Here is a 17,582-nt window from a genome sequence, read left to right as displayed (position 1 = left end):
AAAAAAAAAAAAAAATCACGAAAAAAACCCAAAAAACAGTGGAAGAAAAGAGGAGTTTGTTGGCGGAGGGGGGCGCGGGGTGGAGGGGCAGCACCAGCCGGGCTCTAAGAGCATCCGCATCTGTCAACCACCATGCCCGGGATCTTGCCGTAGATGATCTGCTGTTTGTCGTTGAAGTAAAGCATGTTGATGGGGGACATCTTGGTGGGGGTGCAGCAGGGCCCCGCCGAGCCCCGGGGGTTGGCCTGCTGCACCAGGTGGGTGTGGGGGTACTTCTGCATGAACATGTACTCGCACTGCCCCGAGCAGTAGTTGGCTTTGTATCTCTTGGGGGCGATAATCCAGTCCCAGCCGAAGGCTTCGAAGTCGACGGTGAGGGGGTAGCGGCAGCAGCGCGACTCGGTCGAGTGCTCGTCGCAGTCCAGCCCCAGGTTCCGCCGCGAGCGCTTGTTGTTCTCCAGCACCCGCAGCTCCATGAAGGGGTGCTGGGGGGAGAGGGAGGGGGGGGCCGTGAGCCCCGCATGCTGACCCACCGCCCCACCGTCCCACCATCCCAGGTCCCACACGGCCCCGCAGAGCTGCCACCAGCCCCACGGAGCTGTCACCAGCCCCACGGAGCTGCCACCAGCCCCATCGAGGTGTCACCAGCCCCACTGGGGTGTCGCCGGCCCCATGGAGGTGTCATTGTCCCCACAGAGCTGTGACCAGCCCCATGCAGCTGTAACTGGTCCCACAGAGCTGTGACCACCCCTGCGGAGCCATAACTGGCCCCACGGAGCCGTCATTGTCCCCACGGGGCTGTCACCGGCTCCATGGAGGTGTCGCCAGCCCCACGGGGGTGTCACCGTCCCCGTGGAGCTGTGACCAGCCCCACGGAGCCATCACCAGCTCTGCAGAGATGTGACCGCTCCCATGGAGCTGTCGTCGTCCCCATAGAGCTGTGCCTGTCCCCACGGAGCTGTAACCGTCCCCACAAGCTGTCACCAGCCCCACAGAGCTGTGCCCCCCCCCGTGCCCATCCCCGTTGGCCCCCCCCGTGCTCTCCAGTTCCCCAGGGATGGCTGGGAGCCCCGCGCCCAGCCGAGCACCGGGGCCGTCGCGATGCCCCACGAGCTCGACGCGGCACCGATCCCCGGGGACCGTGGGGACCCCGAGCCGCGCGCCCACCCCGCGACGGCCACCTACCAGCCCTTCGGCCCCGGGTCCCAGCGAGGTGACGGCCAAGTCGTTGCCGTTGGGGTCGAAGGCGTTGATCTCGATGCCCCAGTTGTTCTGCGGCTGCTTGAACCAGTTCTGCAGCACGTGCTTGAAGTCGATGCTCTGCCAGTGCCCGATGCGGGAGTTGAGGTCGATCTTCAGGGAGCGGATGCGGATGTGGCGGCTGCCTTCCTCCGTCACCGGCTTCAGGCGGAGGATCTGCAGGTAGACGGTGGAGGTGTGCTGCACTGGCCGCAGGTACACCCACAGCTGCGCCTTCACCACCTTGGTGAACATGATCTTGGGGCTGAAGTTGAAGAAGCAGCAATGGGGGTTGCCCTCGATCTGCACCACGGGGTCCGCTGTGGGAGGAAGGAGGTGTCAGGGGCGGCCCCGGGACCCCCCCCCCCCACCACCTCCGTCGGACGCAGGGTCGGGGCGAGCTCCTCCTCGGTCGTTAGGAGTTGAAGGTCGGGTCAGAGGCCGCCCCAGGGGTCATTGCCCCTCCATTCGCAATAAGGTCCCCGGCTGCCCCCTGACCCCGTGTCACTGGGGATTCATGATCCCCCGCGGGGGCTGCGGGGACCGAGCCCCCAGCTGAGCGGGGCCGGGCTGAGCGGGGCGGGGGGCTCCGGCCCCGCAGCACCTGCTCCGGGGCAGCCGGTTCCCAACACAACCCTGCGTCGGAGCCGGGAACGCGCCCGGTCCCGCAGCCCCCGGGGATGCGGCAAAGCCCCGAGGAGGGTCCCTGGCACCAAGTCGGCTACCAACGGGCTCCCCGCCAGCGGTCCCGCCGGCTCTGCATCTCAGAGGACATCCATCTCCCACCCTCTCATCTCCCACCCTCCCATCTCCCACCCTCCCTGGGCTCGTTTTCGGGGCAGCCCCACACCTCTGCCGGCCTCGGCAGAGCAGCCGGCGATGCTTCACCCAGGACCCCGGCGGGTCCTGCCCAGGGCGATGCTCTCAGAGGTGGCGAAGGCGAGCGGGCCGCCGCGGGGACAGGGACACCCACCCCGGTGGGATGACAACCCCGAGCACCCGCAGCACAAGCATCCCTCAGAGCCGGGGGTCCCCGGCCGCCCTCCCCCAGCCCCGCGGCAGCACCCCGGCTGGAGCCGGCCCCGCGCTGGCCCTCCCTGCTCGGCAAACATCTGTGTCAAATTGAGCTGGGAATTTTCCCCCCCCCCTCAGTCGCCCGCGCAGCCCCCTCCCCCTGCCACGCACCGGTCAGGTTTAATAGCACCCAGCTGCAGCGCGGGGCCATTTGCTGCGTGCGAGGCCTCCCCGAACACATGGGGGTCACGACACCGGCCGCAGCCCCGGGAATGCCATCCAGCCCCCCACCGCGCCGCACATAAACCAAAGTGACAGGGGCTGGGGGGCCGCGGGCGCCGGCCGCCCAAACGCCTCCCAGCAATTTGCTGCGCACAAGCCCCCGATTAAACCCGCGCTCCCCCGAGACCTGCCCGGGGAGCGTTTCCACCCCGCTCCGGCGCTGCCCGTCCCCTCGAAGCCACGCTGGTCCCCCCCCCCCCGGCTGCCAACCCCGGGACAGGTTGTGCCCCCCAGCCCCTTGGCGGGGGCTTTGCCACCCATCACCATCCCAGTCTGGGCCGGTGGCCACCTCGAGGGGCTCTGGGTCCCCCCGTGGTCCCGGTGGCACAGAGGTTCCCCGGTGGCCTTAGGGGACGCGGTGCCGGTTTGGTCCGGGCTCGCCGTGGCTGGCAACCGCGGCAAGGTCGGTGCCGGTGGGCTTGTTTTTGTAGGGTCTCCGGGTGAGCGATGCCAAAGCAGCGCTGGAGCCGGTGCAGGTCCCTTAAAGCTGCCACCGGCTTCACACCGAAGCCCCTCGCCGCCGCGACGGCAGCACCGGCAGCACCGCTGACCCTTCTCCGGCCCGGGACTCGGTCTGGCATCCCGGGGGACGCCAGGCGGCTGCGGGGCCGGGGACGAGAGGGGGGTGTGGGGTGCCGGGGAAAGGGGGTCTGAGCGTGGGGGCTGTGCCACGCTGGCTGCTCCTGGCACGGGGCTGCGGCGGTGCCAGGATGCTCGTCCGGTCGCTCTGGCAACGGGGGATAAAGGTTACCGGGACATCGGTCACAGCTGAGTATGTGCCGGGAGGGGGGTGGCCCCCGAGCCCCCCCCCCTCTGCTCTTTGTTCCCACCGGGGACGGATTTGGGGCTCCCACCTCTGCCCCGTTAACCCCTCGCCTGCCACGGGGGACCGGAGACCCCCCCCAGGCCCCGGGGACCCCCCCCATACCCTGAGATGCCACATGCCAGCGATGCCTCCGTGATGTCCCCCTCGTCCCCGCTCCCCACCCGTGTCCCCGCTGACCTTGAGCGGCTCCGGCCCCGGCGGGGCAGCAAGCGGCACGGGCGGCCCCCCCGACCCCCCCAGCCCCTTGCCCCGGCCCGTGCCCGGCCCGAACCCCCCCCGGCCCCCCATTGCCCCTCATTATGGTCCCTCCACCCCGCAGGTCGCGGGGGTCACGGGTAGCCCCTAAATGGGTTTAGGACCCAATTAACCTTCCCGGGTTCCTTCTGCAGTTAAGAAAAAACCCGGGGGGGGGTGGGGGGTGCTGGGGGTGGTGGCTTGGGATTAACCGGGGCGGGGGGCGGCCGGGGGGAACCCGAGAGCTTTATGGCTCTGCTGCCTATAAAGCCCTTTCCCTCCTTCTGTTCAGGAACCATAAAACCCCACACAATTGCCACGGGGGGGGCGAGGAGGGAGGAAAAATCATAATAATAACGGAGCGGCCGCGGCCGAGGCAAGCCGGACCCGGCAGCGCATCCGGCTACGGGGCCGGGGGCTGCGGGACCCCCAGAGCAGGGCCGTGCGGGGCCCGGCCGGCCTGGAAGAGGGGCCGCCCTCTGGTATTTATTTTTGGGGGGCCCCCAAGCTGTTAAGGGGCAGGAGGGGGGGCCGGGGGCAGCGAGCGTTAACGCGGCGCAGGGAGGAAAACCCCAGCGTGTTGTCAATTTTATGGGTAATAAAATTTCAAAGCCGCCCGAGTCTATTAATGCCTGGGAAGGAAATTCGTCGGGGGGCTGCGGGGGGGGGGGCAGCGCCTCACACTTCCCTCCCTTCCGCTCGCCCTTCGCACCCGGCCCCCCCGGCCCCCGCTGCCCGGAGGTCCCGCAGCCCCCCGCGCCTCGGGGGTCCGGCAGCCTCGTCCCGCCGCTGGAGCAGGTGGAGCCGGGGCCGGACACACGGGGAAACTGAGGCAACGGAGAGGTGAGGGGTGCAGCCACCCAGGCGCCCCATCCGCTCGCCCCCTCCTCGCCCACGGACAGACGGACGGACCGACAGAGCCACGTCACGGCGCGGCAAAGCCCCCGTGCCCCGTGCCCCTCGCTGCCTGCCCACCGGGGACCCCTCGCAGCCCCTCACCCGCGCCGGCCGTGGGCAGGCCCAGGGCGGTGGGCGCCTGCCTGTCCCCAGCACACCCTGCCGTCACCCTGCCGTCACCCTGCCGTCACCCTGCCACGTGCCGCGGCAGGAGGTGAGCGGTGGCACCCGCTGCCTGGCGGGGCCCTGGGGGACCGGGAGGTCGCCGTGCCACCTGCCCTGTGCCCCCAGACCAGTCCCAGTGCTGGTGCTGGTACCAGGTCCCAGTACCCAGTGCCAGGTCCCAGCGCCAGTGCTGAGTCCCAGTCCTCAGCACTGAGTCTCAGTCCCCAGTGCCAGGTCCCAGTCCCCAGTGCCAGGTCCCAGGCCCCAGTACTGAGTCCCAGTCACCAGTGCTGTGTCCCAGGCTCCAGTGCCAGGTCCCAGGCCCCAGTACTGAGTCCCAGTCACCAGTACTGAGTCCCAGTACCCAGTGCTGAGTCCCAGTACCCAGTGCCAGGTCCCAGTCCCCAGTACTGAGTCCCAGTCCCCAGTACTGAGTCCCAGTACCCAGTGCTGAGTCCCAGTACCCAGTGCTGAGTCCCAGTCCCCAGTTGCCGAGTTCCAGACCCCAGTGCCGAGTCCCAGACCCCAGTGCCGAGTCACAGTCCCCAGTACTGACTCCCAGTCCCCAGCACTGAATCCCAGTCCCCAGTACCAGCTCCCAGTCCTCAGTGTCGGGTCCCAGTCCCCAGTGCCGAGTCCCAGTCCCCAGTACTGAGTCCCAGTACCCAGTGCCGAGTCCCAGACCCCAGTGCCAAGTCACAGTCCCCAGTACTGACTCCCAGTCCCCAGCACTGAATCCCAGTCCACAGTACTGGCTCCCAGTCCTCAGTGTCGGGTCCCAGTCCCCAGCACTGAGTCCCAGTCCCCAGTACCGGGTCCCAGTCCCCAGTACCGGGTCCCAGACCCCAGTACCGGGTCCCAGACCCCAGTGCTGGGTCCCAGTCCCTGCTACCAGGTCCCAGCACCCAGCAGCCATTCCCACTCCCATCTCCCAGTTCCCGGTGCCCCGTACCGGTTGCCGGCCGGGCTATCCCCGTGTTCCCGGGACTCGCACGGAGCCACCCGGGGGATGGGATGGGGGTGTGGGGGGGGGACGACACGGACACGGGTGGGGGCTGCAGGTCGGTGCGCAGGGCGAACGCGGGGGGAGCCCCAAGGGGAACCGGGCAGCCCCGGGAGGGGGGGAACGGGGACGGGGAGCCGCGGGGGAAGAAGGGGCACCCCGGGGTGGGGGGGGGAGGATCCCCGGAGGGACGATGCCCGCCGCCGCACGGGACGAGGCGGGCGAAGGGAGAGAGGAGAAGGGAGCCGGGGAGGGGGGGGGGGGGGTTGGAAAGAACCGGGAGGGGGGACGGTGGGGAACGGGGACCCGGGGTTGGGGTTGGGGGGGGTGGGGGGGGGAGTCCGCCGGCGAACTTTGCGGCGGCGGCGGGGCGGAACAAAGGCGGCACTGACTTTCCTGGGCCATGCTGATGACGGTCTCGGTAGTGGCGTGGTACTCGTCCTCCTCCAGGTACTCGTCGGGCTGCAGCGAGTCCCCCTGGAAGTCGTGGAGGTCGAGGAGCTGCTGGAGCGGGGGGGCCTTGGGCAGCAGCTGCTTCACCACCTCCCGGGTGATGTTGGGCGCTTCCTTCAGCCGCAGCTTGCTCAGGATCTGAGACTTGATGCTCTCCAGCCGCAGCTCCTTGCTGTGCCGCCGCCACAGACACACCGGGCAGACCGGCTCCGAGGCGGGGGGTTGCGTTTCCAACGATTCTCCCCCCCCCGCCGCCGCCGCCACCGCCAACGGCAGCAACCACAGCAATACCGGGGCCATACCGGGAAAGCTTCTCTCTCTTTTTTTTTTTTTTTCTTCTTTTTTTTTTTTTCTTTTTCTGGATTTTTTTTTTTTTTTCCTCTTCTCCCCCCACCGGATCGCCCCCCGCCCCCCCCCCCCGCCCCCCGCTTCCACCGCAACGCGTAAGAGGCGCGGAACGGGGGGAAGGCGGTAACGGCGGCGGGGGCGGGGAAGCGGGGGGTTGGTGAGGGACCGGCGGTGGGGGGGGTGAAAAGGGGGGGGGGGGGAAAGAAAAAAGCGGCGGTAGCGGCGGCCCCCCCAAGAGAAGTGTGTCGTCAGCGGCCTTGATTGGCTGCGGGCGCACAAAAGAGGTTCTGGCAGGGGCTTGTCACCAGCCGCCGCCGGCCCCCCGAGCACCGGGAACGGCCCCGCCGCCACCGCACGTTGCCCGGTTCGGGTCGACACCCCCCACCCCCCCAATCCATCAAACCCACACACCGTCCCCCCCCCCGCTCCGGTTGCGGCGCGGCGGGACCCAACTCCCGGCAAGTGCGGCGGGGCCGGGCGAACGCCCGGCCCCGCCGCACTTGCCGGGAGTTGGGTCCCGCCGCGCCGCCCTTCCCGGTGTGTCCCCCCCCCGCTCCCAGAGGACTCCTCGGAGCCCCCCCCCCGGTGCCGACCCCATCAGAACCATGGAGAGGGCAAGAAGGGACGCACGACCGCGCCCGTGGCACCGGGGCTGCACCGGCAACCGCTCCGGCGGGGGGGGGGGGGGGAACCGGCCCGGTGCTGTCAGGCGGTGGGGAGATGGAAGGGGGGGGCTCCCGGTGCGGCGGAGAGGGAGGGGGGAGAGGAGCGCTCCCGTTACCCGCCCCGGTGCCGGTGAGCGGGGCAAGCGCGTTCCGCCAGGGGGCGCCGCAGTGCCGCTCCGGAGCGGGCGCGTCCACACCGGAGCCGGTAAAACCGGCGCGAAGCGAAGCGCCGGGAGGAGAGCGCCACCGCGCGGCGCGGGGGGGGGGGGACAAACGCACCGGCTAACCCGGGGTTCGGGGGGGGAGTGGGTGTCGGTCCCGGGGCCGGGGGGAGGCGTATCCCGGTGTGGGAGTTTTCCCCGCGGCGACGGCATCACCGCTTCCCGGTGTCACCGGTCCCGGAGGGGGGGGGGGGGGAGAAACGGACGCGGGAGGCGGCGCTCGGAGCCCCCTCCCCGCCACGCGTGGGTCCCTCGGACACCGGCGTTCCCCCCCCCTCCTCCCGCCGGGCTGCGGGACCGAAGGGGTTAAGGCCGCGGCGTGACGTGGCCCCGCCGGCCCCGCCTCCCGGGCCGCCCCGCAGGAGCTGTCAGCGGCCCCGGCCCCGGTAACGGCAACGGGGGGGGGGGGGGGGCGGGTCCCGGGATCTCCCCGGGGGCGTCACAAGGGGTGGGGGCCCCTCCGCGGGGAGGGGTGGGGAACCCCGGGACGGCCTCTCCCACCCGGGGGGTCCCGGGGCCGGGGGTCCCCCCCACGTGGCGCGGCCCCGGGGCAGCACTGCGGGCGGGGCGCAGCGCGGTGGGGTGGGGTGCGCGGCCCCATCATAACCCCCCCCACCTCTCTGGGGGTGCGGGGTGGACCTGCTCCCCCCGCCCTGGCTGCTTCCTCCTCCACGCAGGACAGGCCCCCCCACGCGGGGACCCCACAGCGGGGCCACGTCCTTGGCTGGGCACAGCCCCACGTCCCCATGACCCCCCATCCCCACATCCACATCCCTATGTCCCCACATCCCCATGTCCTCCCATCCCCACATCCCCATGTCCCCACATCCCACGTCCCCACGTCCCCACGTCCACATCCCCACCCCCGGGCTGCGGCCTCTGGCAGCGGAGCAGGATAATTTTAGCCGGGTCCCCACCCCGGGGCCAGAGCCGGGCAGGATGCGGCCCTGGGCGCTGCCCGCACCCAGCAATTACCGGCAGGGCGCTCGGGGCCGGGACCGTGGGGCCAGGCTGGGAGCGGGGAGGTGACCGGTCCCCCCCCCTGAGCGCCACGTCCCCCCAAGGCCCGGCCATGGCGGGGCTGCTGCAGGCGCTGGTGGGTGCCTCGGAGAAGGCGGCGCACATCGCCCGGCTGTGCCGGCGAGAAGAGCCCCTCTTCCAGCTGCTGGTGGCCGAGAAGACGGGGGCCGACAGGAACAGAAGGTTCCTGCAGGACTTCAAGACGCTGGCGGACGTCCTCATCCAGGAGGTCATCAAGCACGACCTGGGGAAGGAGGTAAGGGACGGCCTGGGGGGGTCCCCAGGGTGCCCCCGCATCCCCCTGGGCCGCGGCTGAGCTGCCCTGTCCCCCCCAGTTCCCCGAGCTGCGGGGCCACATCCATGGCGAGGAGTCCAACGAGTTCAAGAACGGGCAGGGTGAGTCTCGGGGGAGCGGCGGAGCCGGGGGCCCCAACACCGGGGGCCACGGGGCCGTCGCTGATGTCGGGGTGCTGGCAGGGGAGACGGTGGCGGTGCGGGTCTGCGCCACGCCGGGAGACACCGCCGCCCTGCTGCTCTCCGTGCTGGAGCCCGAGCGGGCGGCCGCCGAGCTGCTGGCGGCCGCCGTGCACCGGGACGTGGCGCTGGAGGACGTGGAGTTGGCCGGCGTGGCGCTCAGCATCCCCCCTCAGGACCTGGCCATCTGGATAGACCCCATCGGTGAGGAGGTGCTGGGAGAGGGTGGGTCGGGGACCCCACCGCCACGTACCGCAGCTGAGCCCCGGCGAATTCGGCTGCACCCGCAGACTCCACCAACGAGTACATCGGCGGGGCGCGAGGACGTGGCTCCCGTCGACGGCATCGCCCCGGCGGGGCTGTGCTCGGCGCTGGTGCTCGTCGGGGCCTACGACCGGCAGACGGGCTGCCCCGTGCTGGGCGTCATCAACGAGCCCTTCTTCCGCCGGGACCCCCTGACCCCGCAGGTACCGGCACCGGCTGGGTGGGCACGGCCAGATCCCGGCCCCCAAAGGCCGGGAGAGCCTGGGGACCCGGCGACGGGGTCCGCGCTCAGGGTGCCCGTCCCCCGCAGGTGGCAGGGGAGGTACCACTGGGGCGTCGCGTACGGGGACACGCGGCTGTGCTCGCTGAGCCCCCCGCCGCCGCGCCCCGCGCCCTGCGTGGTGCTGAGCCGAGCGGAGGGTGGAGCGGTGCGGGCAGCCCTGGGCCCCCTCTGCGGTGACCGCCTGCGCTTCGCCGCCGGTGCCGGCTACAAGATGCTCTGCGTCATCCTGGGACTGGCGGACTCCTACGTCCTCTCCGAGGGCAGCACCTTCGCCTGGGACGCCTGTGCCCCCCACGCCATCCTGCGGGCCCTGGGCGGGGTGTCGTGGCCCTGGCGGGGGCCCTGCGGGAGCGGCGAGCGGGCGACACCGGGCCCCCCCCCCGAGCTGGTCTACAACCGCCCGGCGGAGGGGGCGGTGGGGGCCGAGCGCTGGGCAAACCGGGGTGGCCTCGTGGCCTATGCCCACCCCGGGCACTTGGAGGCCGTGCTGGCCGCGCTGGCCGCCGTGCCGGGGCTCTGAGCCCACGGCGGCCGGGACCCCGGGGTGTAAGGTGGGGGGTGGCAGGGACCCTGGGGTGCAGGGTATGGGGTGGCTGGGAACAGGTTGCCAGGACCCCGGTGGTGGCAGGGACCAAGAGGTACAGGGTGTCGGGGGACCCCAGGGTGCAAGTTATAGGGTGGCTGGGACCCTGGGGTGCAGGGTACATGGGGTGGCAGGGACCCCGGGGTGAAGGGTGCGGGGTGGCAGGGACCCTGGGGTACAGGTTATAGGGTGGCTGGGACCCCGGGGGTGCAGAGTGTGGGGTGTCCGGGACCCCAGGGTGCAAGTTACAGGGTGGCTGGGACCCCAGGGGTGCAGGGTACGGGGTGGCAGGGAACAGGGTCCCCAGGACCCCAGGGTGCAAATTATAGGGTGTCTGGGACCCGGGGGTGCAGCGTGTGGGGCGGCTGGGAACAGGGTCCCCGGGACCCCAGGGGTGCAGGTTTCGGGGGTGGCAGGGCCAAGGACCACGGGCCGGCCGGCCCCCCGGGGCGCAGGGTCCCCGGGACCCCCGGGATGCGGGACAGGGTGGGAGCTCCGTGTGCCGGGACCCCCCCCCCCTGCGGCATAAACCCCCCCCCCCGTGTCCCCCCCCTACGCGGGGCCAGCGGCTCCGCCACCATTAAAGTGACCCTCGCACCCGCGTGTCTGTCCGGGCCGGGGCCGGGCGGGACCCACGCGGGGCGGGGGCGGCGGGCGGGCGGGCGGGGGGGGGCCGGGGCCGGGGCGGTCCCGGGGCGGTCCCGGGGTTGCCTGTTGACTCGCCCGGGCCGTCACATGATTTCCGAGGACACGGAGGAGCAGCGGCGCCGGTGAGCGCCCGGGCGGGGGGGAGCCCCGGTACCGGTCCCGGTCCCGGGAGGGCGGGAGCGGGTGGGGAGCTGCACCGGGAGCGGTCCCGGGACGCCGGGGCTCGGACACCGGGAGCGGGGCGGGGGTTGTGGACCGGGACAGGGGGGCTCGGGGACCGGGCGCGGTGCCCGGTACCGGGGCTGAGGCGGGCGGCTCCCGCAGGACGGACCATGGCGTCGAGGGCGGGATGAAATGTGTGAAGTTCCTGGTTTTTATCTTCAACTTCATCTTCTGGGTGAGTGCGGGACCGGGGGGAACCGGGAGGGGCACTGGGGGGGACACACACGCACCGGGGGAGCCGGGGAGGGGGCTCCGGGGCCGGCAGAACCGGGCAGACGGGCCCTTCCCCGCCGTGGCCCCCCCGGCGACGGGCCCGCCCCAGCCCCATGGCAGGCAGCAGCCCTCCCCCGTGTTGCCCCCCCCCTCCGTCAGCTTCTCCGCCCCCCATACGGCGCCTTTTTGACACCCCCTTCCCCACCCTTGCAGGCCCTGAGCTGCGTGTCATGGGGACCCCCGGGGGGGCTGCAGCGGGTGCTGGGGGGGGGCCACAGCTGGGGCTGCAGGGGGGGGCACAGGGGGTGAGGCTGCCCACTCTGGGAGAAGCCTGGCACCGGGCTGCGTTGCGGCCATACGCTGCCATCAGTAGGTTCCAGGGGTAACGAGGCTGGACAGGGCGAGGCTGGCACACCCTGGCTGAGGGAAGCTGAGCCCCAAGGTCAGGGTGGGGACCCCACGGGTGGCCGGGTCCCCCCAGGCCCACAGTTCCCGGCTGCCCCTGGCGGGGTCCCCATGCAGGACAGGGCGCGGGTTTGGGGAAGTTGGGGTGAAGAAAGAGGCACGAGGAGCCCAACGGCCGTAGTGGGGTGGGGGGTGGGGGGGGGCAGGCGCCTTCCCAGCCGTCATCCCGTCCCCCCACGCAAGGAGTGACTCGTCCCAGTCCCCACCCTGATCCTGCCGGGCTGAGTCACCCCTGGAGGGCTGGGGGGGGGGGGGGGCTCGGGCCACCCTCCAGCGGTGGGGGGGACATGATGGGGACACCGGCGCCAGCCCCCCCCGGCCCCCGCCACCGGGAGTGTTTGTGCAGCGGGCGGCTGGGCCGCGCTGTTTACCCACACCCAGCGAGCAAACAGGGCTCAGCGGCACTGGGGCGGGGGGGGGGAGTGGCAGCCTGGGGGGGCTCCCCACTGCCACGGGGAAACTGAGGCCGTGGAAGGGTCCCACCCGTGGTGGTGGGGGGGTGCCGGAGACAGGGCAGGATGGACGCTCCTGCCCCAGCACCGGGAAAAGCCGTGGGCATCCTGGCTCCCGTGGGAGTGGGGTTGCTGGTGACCCCCCCCCCACCTGGGACAGCATGTGCCTGGCATGCCCCCCCTGCCCTGGCACCCCCTCGATCTGCCTGCGGCCCCCCTGGCTGGGGGGCTGGTGCTCCGTGTCCCCCCCCTCGAGGCCTCTCGCCGTGGCCGGAAGGCCGGACTTCCCGGCGTTCCTGCGGCCGCCAGCCCGGCCCCCCCCTCGCCGCAGCGGGGCTGGGGAGCGTCCCGCCGTGGGGCAGAACCAGGGGCCCCCTCCCACCGCTGTGCCCCCATGGGCACATTGCTGGTGGGGCTGTGCTGGGCTGGAAGTGGGGGGGGGGGGGGGGGGGGGGGGCAGAGAAAATCCACCCCCCCCATCACCCCCGGGAAGGGGGGGTCCCCCCCAATTCGCAGCCAAACCCCAGAGCTGCTCGACTCCCCGGAAAGGGAGGATGCTCAGCTGTGGGTGACACCCCCACCCCCACACCCTGTTGGTTCTGGGGGGCTGGTGGCTGCACCCCAATCCCCTCTGCCCCCCCCCTCTCTGCCCCCCCCCCAGGTATGCGGCGTGGCCCTCATCGCCATCGGCATCTACGCCCAGACGGCCCTCGATAAGGCGCTGACGGTCAGCAGCTCCTCCGCCTCCAGCACCCCCGTTGCCATCCTGGTGCTGGGCATCATCATCTTCTTCATCTCCTTCTTCGGCTGCTGCGGCGCCTGGAAGGAGAGTTACTGCATGGTCACCACGGTGAGCACCCTGACACCCCCCCCCCCCGACCCCCCAACCCAACCTCTCCCACCTTAACCCCCCCCACCCTGACCCCACCCTGTTCCCCTCCCCGCAGTTCGCCGTCCTGCTCAGCATCATCTTCTGGTGGAGATCGCCGCCGCCATCGCCGGATACGTCTTTAAGGACAAGGTGGGGACGCGTGGGGAGACGGGGGCGGCGGACCCAGCCGGGTGCTGCGGACCCCCGCTCCTTTCTGACCCCCCCCGGCCCCCCCCAGGTCCGCTCCGTGCTGGAGGAAGGGCTGTGGGACGCCATGCGCAAGTACGGGGAGGACAAACCCTTGACGGAGGCGGTGGATGAGCTCCAGGGGGATGTGAGTAACGGGGTGGCCTTGGGGGTGGGGGACATGGGTGTCTGGGGTTCGACCCCCTGAGGTTCCCCCCCTCCCCGCCCCCCCCCGGCAGTTCGGTTGCTGCGGAGCCAACAACTACACCGACTGGTTCACCATCGAGCGGTTCGAGGTCAACAACACGGTGCCCCGGTCCTGCTGCCCGCATCAACACCACCTCCTGCAACATCCACCCCAGCCCCGCTACGATCTACGAGAAGGTGAGACCCCCACACCCTGTGCCCCCCCCCCCCCCCCCGCCATGCCCTGGGGGTCCGGCCACCCCCTGAGCCCCTCTGCTCCCCCAGGGCTGCCTCCAGAGCATCGAAGCCTGGATGAAGAAGAACATCCTCATCGTGGCCGCGGTCGCGCTGGGCATCGCCTTCTTCGAGGTAGGACGTGGGGCTGAGACCCACCTTGTGGGGGGCTGTGCCCCCCCCCCCACTGTGGGGGGGCCGTGCAAGATGGGGATCACCCCCCCTCCCCTCTCCCTTTCCAGATCCTGGGCATCATCTTCGCTTGCTGCCTGATGAAGGGCATCCGCAGCGGCTATGAGGTCATGTAGCCCCCGGCGGGTGCCGGCAGCCCCCCCGGCTCTCGCTGACCCCCCGCCTGGGGGGCTCTGGTGGTCGTGGGGGCTGCTCCCGCTTGCTTGCCCTCTGCAAGCTCCTCTGGGGCAGGGCCCCATGTGCCAAACCACCCCCAGGGGGTCGCCGCCATTGGACCCCTCCCTGCATGCCAGTGGGGGCTGGGGGGTCGAGGGAACGTCCCGGATTTGGAAATAAAAATAAAAGCTTCCGTAGAGCCGCGTGTTCCCCTGCGCCCACCGGGCTGGGAGTGGGATGGGGTCCCTCGTGGGTGTGGGGGGTCCCCCCCGTGGTCCATCGACCCTGTGGGGGTCAATGCTGCCCTGTCCGATGACTGGAACCTCCCCACCAGGAGGGGACTGGTCCTACTGGGAACGATGAAAGCAGGGGCGGGGGGGCTGGCATGTGTGGCCTTGGTGTCAGCAGCCCCGTCCCACCCCGGTGCTGGGGGGCCACCGGGGGTCCTGCTTGGCTCGGGGCCACGTCACCAGGACTGGTGGAAGGGCAGTGACGGTGGCAGCGTCCCTGTGGGTCCCACCGAGGGCCGTGGCCCTGGAAGCCACCCCCCACCCCAGTTGCAGTGGGGCTGGGGTCCCTGTGTGCCACGGTAATGCCACCAACGGTCCCCGAACCGTGCGGGGACCCCGTCCGGACCCGGGGGCTACCGCAGGGACGAGCGCTGCAGGCGACGGTTTGCACGGCACCCGGGATGGGCAGTTTATTTGCAGCGCTGGAGGGTGGTGGTGGTGTGTGTGGGGGGTCTCGCAGCCCTGAGTGGGGGGCTGGCGGCTGCAGCAGGGGACTAGCGGACGCGGTGGGCCGGCTTGGGCAGGATGGTGGCCAGGGCGAAGTCGACGAGGCAGGCGGGCAGGTAGGAGGCTGGCAGCCAGAGCAGTTTGGCGTCCCAGCCGGCGCTGTAGCGGGTGCGCGGGTGCCGGGCGCCCAACGCGTGCTCCATGCAGCGGGTCACCTTGCCGAGGTCGGCGTCGCAGATGACGTTCATGATGAGCCGCTGCACCTTGAGGTCTGGGGGTGGGTGGAGGCAGGGGGGGTCAGGCAGGGGAAACTGAGGCAGCGGGTGCCCCCCACTCCCTACTCACACTTGTGGAAGAAATCCTCGCCGTAGCTGAGCCGTGTCTCGGGCGCCAGGCGGTCCCAGAGCTGGCGCAGGGACGCCTCGATGCTCTCCAAGTTGGTCACCGCCGTCTTGAAGAAGCCGGGCTCCACGATGCTGACCTTCACCCCGAAGTGGTACATGTCACGCCTGTGGGATGCACGGCCGTCAGGGTACGGGGTGGGGGGGGCTGCGGGGCGGGTTGGGGGGGCGGCACCCACCGCAGGCTGTCGGAGAAGGCCTCGATGCAGTATTTGGAGATGCAGTAGCCGCCGCCGTTGGCGGAGAGGCGACCCAGCACGCTGGAGGTGTTCACCACCCGGCCCCCTCGCCCGTTTCAGCAGGGGCAGGAATTGGAGCGTCACCTCGATGGCCCCGAAGGCGTTGACGGCCATGACCTGGCGGTAGTCCTCCATCCTCATCCACTCCGTGGGGCCGATGGGGTTGGCCACCCCGGCGTTTGTTCACCAGCCCAAAGAGACCTTGGAGGTGGTGGGGGGGGGGACGTGACAGGACACGCGAGGTCGGGGATGTTGGCCGTGATCCCTGCCCCGTGGCACCTCCCCTGGGACCCCCACCCTCTCCCCAGTGTGCCCTGGTGGGACCCTCCCCTCCACCCTGCCCTACAGCACCTTGCAGGGACCCCCCCCCACCTTAGCCCCTCTCCCGGGCTACCACCCACCCCCTGGCAGGACCCATCTTGCCCCGCAGCCCCTCTCCGGAGCCCCCCTCATCCTTCGCCTTAGGATGCCCTGGTGGGACCCCCCCCATTCTGCCTGTAACACCTCATCAGGGACCCTTAATCCTGCCCCACAGCACCTCTCTGGGGACCCCCAGACCGTGCCCTATACCCCCCCCGATCTCCCTGTCTTGCCCTATAGCATCCCTTGGTGTGTCCCATCCTCTTGCCCTATACCGTCTCTCCTGAGACCACCCCCTCCCGCTCCTTACCAGCCCCTGGTGGGACCCCATCCCACCCAGCAGCACCTCCCCTGGTGGTCCCATCCTGCCCCATAGCACTCTCCTGGGACCCCATCCCACCCACAGCCCCCCCCCCCCGGGGTCCCATCCTGCCCCCCCCCCTCACCTTTCTCGCCCACCTCTGCCCGCACCCACTCGACGGCCTGACGGATGCTGTCGGAGCGGGGTGACATCGAGCAGGGTGGTGCGGAGGTGACCGGAGCAGCCCCGCTGGAGGCTGTCGGCCCCTTTCTGGGTCAGGCAGGCGGCCAGCACCCGGTAGCCCCGGTGGGCCAGTCGCCGCGCCAGCAGGTTGCCGAAGCCGCTGTCGCAGCCGGTGATGAAGACGTGCTTGTCCTTGACGGAAGGCAGGGTCCGGCGGTCCCGCACCAGCCAGCCCAGCACCCAGGCCAGTGCCGCCAGCAAGAGGTACAGCCACATGGCAGGGGTCTGCAGGGCCGGGGGGGGGGGTGGGAGAGGAACCCAGGTGTCCTGGACCATGCCACCCCCCCGCCAAGTCAACACCTGCACCCCAATTTGAACCCAGGCACCCAGGCTCCTCGCTCTCCGGGTAAAGCCACACACCGCTCCCCACGCAGGGGACCCCCCAGATCCCCTGCCCCACACCATGGGGGTCTGACTACCCCCCCACCCAGGTGGAGGGTGGGAAAAGGCAGCCGGGGGGGCGCAGGTTGAGGATTGACCTCAGCTTGCAGCAGGTCCCACATGGGTCTTGGTCTGTGCCCAGGTGCCATGGGGCACCCGGGGACCCCAGGCGGTGGTCCTTGCCCTCCCGGGGTGGGGGGGTGAGCACCCTATGCCCCCCACCCACCCCCGGACGAGTCCCTGACCGACCTCCCTCCCGCTGGGCCAGGGCGTCCGGGCGGCGTGCCGGGGATTAGCCGGGCGCAGTGCGTCAGCAGCTGGCCGGGAACCAGGGCCCGCGGGGTGGAACTGGGGGGGGTTGTCCCAGCTGCTCCCCCCGGTGTAACCCCGTCCCCCTCCTGCCCTCCCAGGGCAGGGATGACCCCGGGCACCCTCCGCTCCTGACCTCCACAGGTGACCATCACCGCTGCCTCTGGGACCCCCCCAACCCACCTGCCCCATATCCCAGCCACCCCTCCCGATAAGGAAGCCCTGTGGGGGGGGCTGTGTCCCCCTCTAGGAGCCCTGTTTGGGGGGGGGGGGGTCTTCGAGGGTGTCAGGACCCCCCCCCCCTTGCTCCCAGCAGTGGGTACTGGCTGGGGGTTAAAAACCCACTGAGGCTGGGATGGGGGGGGGTCCAGGCTGACCCCCAGAGGGGGTGGCAGGGGTCCAGGCTGACCCCCAGAGGGGGTGGCAGCCCCCCCTCCCCAACCTTCCCCACCCTTAGGGGCTGTGGGGGGACACCCGGTGTCTGCCCTGGGTCCCCGGAGCCGGGTGAGGGTGGGGGGGCAGGCAGCAGCCCCCTGCCCAGCCTGGATAGCGTGGGGGGTCTCGGCGTGCACGAGACCCGATAGACTCGTCTCACCGCACCCCGCGGCCATGGGGCAGACCCAAAGACCCCCAAAACGGGGCTCTTGGAGGGGACACAGCCCTGGCCTGGGGGGCAGAGGGGACCCCACCCACCGAGCCCCCACCTACCGTCGGCGGGGCAGAGGGCTCCCGCCACTGCTCTGGCTGCGGCGGCAGAAGCCGTCTGAGCCGGGGGGGGGGGCCGCGCCGCTCCTCCCCCTGCGCTGGGGCCAAGC

At 71.2% G+C, this 17,582-nt stretch overlaps 4 protein-coding genes across 4 annotated transcripts; 2 read left to right on the top strand and 2 right to left on the bottom strand.

Annotated features, from left to right (window-relative positions):
* Window positions 1-6,448, bottom strand: GDF11 (growth differentiation factor 11). Its single transcript, XM_052810176.1, has 3 exons — window positions 6,053-6,448; window positions 1,186-1,559; window positions 1-485 (listed from the first exon to the last, which is right to left on the bottom strand). Exons 1-3 carry the CDS (start codon window positions 6,411-6,413, stop codon window positions 105-107), a joined length of 1,116 nt encoding a protein of 371 aa, XP_052666136.1. The 5' UTR covers window positions 6,414-6,448; the 3' UTR covers window positions 1-104.
* A 1,104-nt stretch (window positions 6,449-7,552) lies between these two features.
* INPP1 (inositol polyphosphate-1-phosphatase) lies at window positions 7,553-10,486 on the top strand. The gene is given in 8 exon segments (XM_052810173.1): window positions 7,553-7,733; window positions 8,412-8,623; window positions 8,703-8,763; window positions 8,845-9,045; window positions 9,132-9,151; window positions 9,153-9,702; window positions 9,705-9,757; window positions 9,759-10,486. Coding segments are annotated over 7 exon segments (1,239 nt in total). The 5' UTR covers window positions 7,553-7,733; window positions 8,412-8,419; the 3' UTR covers window positions 9,909-10,486.
* Window positions 10,487-10,654: 168 nt separating this feature from the next.
* CD63 (CD63 molecule) lies at window positions 10,655-13,995 on the top strand. Its single transcript, XM_052810190.1, is given in 10 exon segments — window positions 10,655-10,741; window positions 10,944-11,016; window positions 12,633-12,821; window positions 12,919-12,943; window positions 12,946-12,992; window positions 13,081-13,176; window positions 13,268-13,354; window positions 13,356-13,412; window positions 13,500-13,583; window positions 13,691-13,995. Coding segments are annotated over 10 exon segments (759 nt in total). The 5' UTR covers window positions 10,655-10,706; the 3' UTR covers window positions 13,757-13,995.
* Window positions 13,996-14,470: 475 nt separating this feature from the next.
* Window positions 14,471-17,538, bottom strand: RDH5 (retinol dehydrogenase 5). The gene is given in 8 exon segments (XM_052810177.1): window positions 14,471-14,804; window positions 14,879-15,042; window positions 15,114-15,217; window positions 15,219-15,353; window positions 15,355-15,374; window positions 15,980-16,037; window positions 16,039-16,302; window positions 17,476-17,538. Coding segments are annotated over 7 exon segments (960 nt in total). The 5' UTR covers window positions 16,294-16,302; window positions 17,476-17,538; the 3' UTR covers window positions 14,471-14,580.
* Window positions 17,539-17,582: the final 44 nt, after the last annotated feature.

Source organism: Harpia harpyja, chromosome 15 (genome assembly GCF_026419915.1).
Source record: "Harpia harpyja isolate bHarHar1 chromosome 15, bHarHar1 primary haplotype, whole genome shotgun sequence".
NCBI lineage: Eukaryota > Metazoa > Chordata > Aves > Accipitriformes > Accipitridae > Harpia > Harpia harpyja.
The sequence above is the reverse complement of the archived record's forward strand: the minus strand, read 5'-3'. Positions and strand labels throughout refer to the sequence as shown.